Below are 6,000 nucleotides of genomic sequence, written 5' to 3' on the forward strand. Positions count from 1 at the left end.
AGTATGGAAAAGTGGTGAAGAATTTATGTGGATTTTCAAGATTATAGTCAGAATTATAGTGAAAGGTTTCAGTTTATTTTAAGGGTTATAGTCAGCAAATGGAGTACAATGTGGGAAAATGTAAAATTGTTCATTTTGGAAGGGAGACAAAAGAACTAAATATTATTTAAATGAAGAAAACCTGCAGATAACTGCGACACAAATGGACTTGGGGATTCTTGTCAAAATATAGAAAGCTAGCACACAGGTGCAGCAGGTAATCTGGAAGGCTAATGGAATGATGGCCCTTATTTCAAGCAAGTTGGAGTATAAAAGCAGGGACGTCTTACTGCAACTGTACAAGGTGCTGTTGAGACCACATCTGGAGTAAAGTGAGCTGTTCGGTCCTTTAATTTCAGAGAAGATATTATTTTATTGAAGGCAGTTCGGAGAAGATTCATTCAGATGATCTCCTGTGTGGAGAAATTGTTTCATGAGCCAAGGTTATGCAGGTTGGGACTGAACTCATCGAAGTTTAGAGATGATCGAATTAAGAATGTAGGATTCTGAAAGGGCTTGTTGAGGTAAATGCTGAGAGGATGTTGTCCCAACCATGGGGTAGAGTTGTAGAATTAAGGGGTCCCAGTTTAAGATGGAGTTGAGGAGGAATGTCTTCACTCAGGGTTAAGTGTCTTTGGAAATCCTTGCCAGAGATGTGTGGAGGCTGAGTGCTTGTGTATATTTAAGGCTGAGATAAATTCTTCATCAGTAGAGGAATAAAGGGTTTAGGGGAAAGAGTAACAGAGTGGACATGAGGAGTGTAGGATCGGCCATGATTAGCAGAGATGGAGGGGCCGAATGGCCTAATCCTGTTCCTATTTCTTATGGCCGGCTGTAACTGATTGCTCTTTCTCTTCCTCAGGATGTGCTGTGTGGAATTGCAATCACTGCAGTATTGGTGGCTGTTTCCTACCCTTTCTGGGATGCCCTGGAGAGCTTCCAGATGAGGAACAGTTTCGCCCCTGTCCTGGCACTGTCGCTGTCATTCCTGGTGTCTATTTACTACCCGGAGTTGGATCACTGGAGCACGGCCCGGGGAGACACCACCAACATTGTGAGTGCGGGCGGCGGTGCCGCTTTGGCCACCTGGATCAATCACCAGTGGAGCCTCCTTCCAGAACCTTCGTCTGCCCCACCCTATGACATTCCCACACTCTCTGCACCATTGATCTGCAGGATGGGTGCCAGATTCGCCATCGGAATCGTTATTGTGTTCATCGCTCGGCAGCTGATAAAGTCAGTCGCCCTGACTCTGGTCTGCAGATTGGCCGGAGTCTCCCCCAGGGACCGGGAGGCTCGGAAACTTCTGAGGGTCGAGGTACCCTACAAGTACATCACCTACAGCTGCCTGGGGGTGGTGGGACTCGCTGTGTGCCCAGCAGTACACCACTACTTAGCGCTTTGAAGTTGGTGCATGTTGGGAGGCAGGTGAGGAGAGTGTAGCACTGGAGGGACCGAATGTTCCCGCTCCTTGAGTGTGAGGAATGGGGGTGGTGGGGGAAATTGGAGCTGGATCCACTCAGGTCACAGTGTGAACTGTCCATGGGCAGTCTCAGAAGCCGATTTACTCTGATACAACCTCCAGTGAGGGGCGGTTTTACCAGCAGTGGAGTGGGCACCGGAGTCTGAGGTGCCATTCAAATTGAGTGGTTTCCTTTATTCATTCATTTGTGTGGCTGGCTAGGCAGCATTTATTGCCTATCCCTAATTACCCAAAGGGCAGTTAAGAGTCACATGTTGGCCAGACCAGGTAAGGATGGCAGTTTCTTTCCCTAAAGGACATTACTGAACATTCATGACAATCAGCAATACATTCATGGTCATCATGAGGTTCTTTATTCCAGATAGTTACTGAATTTAAATTCCACCATCTGCCATAACAGGATTCAAACGTGGGTCCCCAGAATGTTATCTGGGTCTCTGAGTTAACAGTCCAGCAATAATACCACTAGGTCATCCCCTCTGATCCCAACAGTGTGCTGCCACCCCTCACTCTGACCCCCCTCAAATATTTCACAACCTTCCATTTCGGGGCACCCTCTCATTCTCGGACCGACCTCGAAGCTTCTGCTTCTTACGTTTGAGTGAATCACCGATTGAGGCTGCCTCCAGGACAATTTGGCGAGTGGTCAGGGCTGGCTCGGAACAACCGCCATCCCCACGCTGACTCCGCTTTTCCTGACATCAGCGTTCCGAACTCCAGGAGAATCCTTGCCTTAGCTCGGATCTAGTCAGAAACCCGAGGGACCGTAGGTCATTGCTCATCAATGAAGATCTCAACCAAACCATTCTCTGGTAAAGGTGGACATTTTCTTCTGTAATTATATTGATCAAAGGATTCCTTGCTTCTGTCTTGCACTCTGGGCTGAGACCATCGAATAGATTTACAATGTGCTTCAAGACTGCACTGACTGTCAACACTGTAGGTTCCTTGACTTTACCCCAGCAGCTCCTTCACATAATGAACATTCATTCAAATAAACTAATTCATATTGAGAATTCGAGCCTCTTCCCACTCACTCCCATTATTTTTGCATTCAAGATTTAACCTGATGTTTAGCTTGATTCAGATATGTCACAGGTTAGATACAGAACAAAGTTGATAATAGGATTGCTGGCACTCTTCTTGATCAGAGTTGACATAAACCAGGGTGTTGATAAAAGAGTTCAGAGCCCTCAGTGTAAATGTCTTTAGTGGGTGGCACAGTGGCTCAGTGGTTAGTACTGCTATCTCACAGCGCCAGGGACCCGGGTTCAATTCCCACCTTGGGCAACTGTGTGTGTGGAGTTTGCACATTCTCCCTGTGTCTGCGTGGGTTTCTTCCGGGTGCTCCGGTTTCCTCCCACATTCCAAAGATGTGCAGGTCAGGTGAATTGGCCATGCTAAATTGCCCGTAGTGTAAGGTGCCTTAGTCAGGGGTAAATGTAGGGAATGGTTCTGGGTGGATTGCTCTTCGGCGGGACAGTGTGGACTTGTTGGGCTGAAGGGCCTGTTTCCACACTGTAGGGAATCTAATAGTGCACTGGATTGTAGAGGGGAGAGCATCCATATATCCTCTTGCTGATTATTGTTCAATGACTGCTGAGTTTAGATCAGTGTGGTGCTGGAAAAGCACATCAGGTCAGGCAGCATCCGAGGAGCAGGAAAATCGACGTTTCAGGGTGAGGATGGAGGTGATAGGTCAGGGGGAGGGTGGAGCGGATACCTGCCAATCTTCCTTCCCACCTATCTGCTCCACCCTCCCCTCTGACCTATCACCTCCATCCCCACCCCCATTCACCTATTGTAGTCTTTGCTACCTTCTCCCCAGCCCCACCCCACCCCCCATTTATCTCTCCACCCTGGAGGCTTCCTGCCTGTATTCCTGATGAAGGGCTTTTGCCTGAAACGTTGATTTTCCTGCTTCTCGGATGCTGCCTGACCTGCTGTGCTTTTCCAGCACCACTCTGATCTAAACTCTGATTTCCAGCATCTGCAGTCCTCAGTTTTGCCCAATGACTGCTGATACAATTCCAATTAGAACTGAATAAATTCCTTTCTTCTAGAAAAGAGAAGACTGGGAATGACCTAGCAGAGTTCATTAAAAGAGGATGGATGCAAAGATATTTTCAGTTGCAGGTGAAATGAGATCTATCGAGTATAAAAAAAAAAATCACTGATAAATCCAGGAAGGAATTCAGGATAAGTATTTACCCTGAGACTAGAGAGAATCCAGTACTCATTACTAAATGGATTGGTTGAGGTGTATTTAAGCAAAAGCTAAATAAATGGTGAAGGAAAAAAGAAGGATTATACTCATAGAGTATGAGAACGGTGTGCATCATTAACACCAGTATAGGACTGTGAGCTGGAATGGTTTGTCCCTATGCTGCATAGAGTGTGCATTTCTTTGTAATTGTTATTTGGATATGGAGCAATGTCGAAAAAGACCATGATAACCTCCTCATGATGACACTTATGTTCAGGCTGATGGGCAAAATGATAGCTGGATAGGGAATGGAGGTGGAGGTGCAAGTGACCCATTACCAGGGCTTGAATTTGTGTCATTGTTGAGTCAGTCAGAAACGGGAAATAGGCTGAGTGAAGCTTCCCTCTGATTTATGGAAACTATCCGTGTTTATTTGGAGACTCATGGTCAAGGAATCAGTTACCTTTACACCAAAAACTAATGAACTGTAAATTTTGACATGAATGAAATCTGGAAGTCTAACAGATGCATACATGGGAGGTGCAGACTATTGAATTGAATTTTTGTATAAATAGTGCAGCCATGTGTTGGCATGACAATGAATGCCAAAACCCGACAGCATGTTTTGAAAACTAGAGAAAATAGAACAGTGAAATGTTTGTAATTTGTACACCTTGGTCCCTCAAGGAATCGAACCTTGACACATAAACACAGGGTGTACAGGTGCTGGAGGGAGATTTATAATGACAGGATTTAAAATATGGATGAGTTTAAAAAGATGAAACAAAAACAGAAATTGCTGGAGAAACTCAGCAGGTCTGGGCAGCATCGGCAGAAATTTCTGTTTTTTTTCAGACTTCCAGCACCCTCGTTTCTTGATTTTACTTTACCGTTTAGAAAGACACGTTTGTAAAATGTCGTTGTCTTTTTCAAGCTGTGTGCTGTTTCAGATGAGTGAGGGACATTTGGCTTGGAGACAGAATGCTGCTCTTCTCTGCATTCAATCCATCAATTGCAGACCAATTCGGGTACAATGTCGGTACAGCGCAGTCTATGGACTGTGCCCTGATCAAGCACCTTAAGAACAGCGCCCTGTACTGCACCTGTGTAGAATCCTCACGTTCTCTCCAGAGGTTTCTTTCAGTGACATTGACACATCGTCCTTGTAAATTAAATTGAGTCTCCCCAAACCTGATTCACACGTCAACCTGAAGAACCACTAGCTGCAAGTTCCCCCTCAAAGCCACATACCAACTTGCCTTGGAACTATATCACCATTTCTTTACAGCCACTAGGTCAAAATGCCAGAACACCCTCCCTAACTACCCACGACATGGACTGCAATGCTGCTTGAACGCAATAAAGGATGGACAATAAATGCTGTCTTTGCCGGAGGTGCCCATGTTATGCCTCTTGATTTACAGTCAGCAGAGAGAGGGGCCAGCATTCCATAACAGTGCTTGGTTTGAACCATGCTTCCAGAGGTGAAAGACCATTGTCTACCTAATGAACCATCCAGGTGTACAGCATTGACTTTCGTGAAATCAAATTCTTCCCCAGTCCATAGTACTGACCATGTTTTGCTGGAACATAACCTGCTCCTATCTTTTCCCTCTGCCCCACTTTGCTTTTATCTCCTCCCTCTCTCTGTCCCTTCAGCTAATGACAGAGTCCAGGTCAGGCAGTATGATCTTAAAATCAGAGCTAGGCCATTCAGGCAAAAGGAAATATTCCTCACACTAAGGGTAGAGAATTGTGTAACTCTATCCCACTAAAAGCAGTCGCTCAATTCCATATGTATGAAGCACTTGTACACCACACCCATTCACATTCCCAGACACTGGAAATCACACAGTACTGGGAACCCTCCCTAACACAGCCACCATTAGGGAGGAAACCATCAGAGCCAGTAGACTGAGGCAATCCACTTGCAGGGAGCTGACTTGTCTGAACAAGCTAGGGTTGCTAAAGAAGAAAAGTGGAGGAAACATAGAAACAGGAGTAGCCTATTTGGCCCCGCTCCATCACTCAATATGATCATGGTTGATCATCCAACTCTGTAACCCATTCCCACTTTCACCCCATATCCTTTGAATTCTTTAGCTCTACCGACCAAATCTAATTTATCTTTCTAAAAAAAAAGCCCGCCTCCTGGATTTATATCAGTTGAATTGTCTCTCGTGTCAGCTTGATGACAAATATATATTTCTAAGATTGGTTTATTAAGCCAATCTAAATGCTCACCAAATACCTGGTCCTTCTTCAGACTGAT

The 6,000-nt window shown here is 45.4% G+C and overlaps 1 protein-coding gene across 2 annotated transcripts in view; it reads left to right on the top strand.

Moving 5' to 3' along the window:
• LOC122540352 (sphingosine-1-phosphate phosphatase 2-like) overlaps positions 1–3,139 on the top strand; it is a 28,228-nt gene extending 25,089 nt beyond the window's left edge. Inside the window, exon 4 of one of the 2 annotated variants that reach the window (XM_087980704.1) lies at positions 902–3,139. In XM_087980704.1, the coding sequence (XP_087836830.1) occupies positions 902–1,444 (543 nt within the window). In that variant the 3' untranslated portion in view covers positions 1,445–3,139. The remainder of the gene's footprint in view (positions 1–901) is intronic. The other variant, XM_043675951.2, reaches the window with a different exon arrangement.
• The last annotated feature ends 2,861 nt before the right edge of the window (positions 3,140–6,000 follow it).

The sequence above is a fragment of the Chiloscyllium plagiosum genome, unplaced genomic scaffold (assembly GCF_037043375.1).
Source record: "Chiloscyllium plagiosum isolate Xiang-an unplaced genomic scaffold, Cpla_swu_hap1 HiC_scaffold_37, whole genome shotgun sequence".
Lineage (NCBI taxonomy): Eukaryota > Metazoa > Chordata > Chondrichthyes > Orectolobiformes > Hemiscylliidae > Chiloscyllium > Chiloscyllium plagiosum.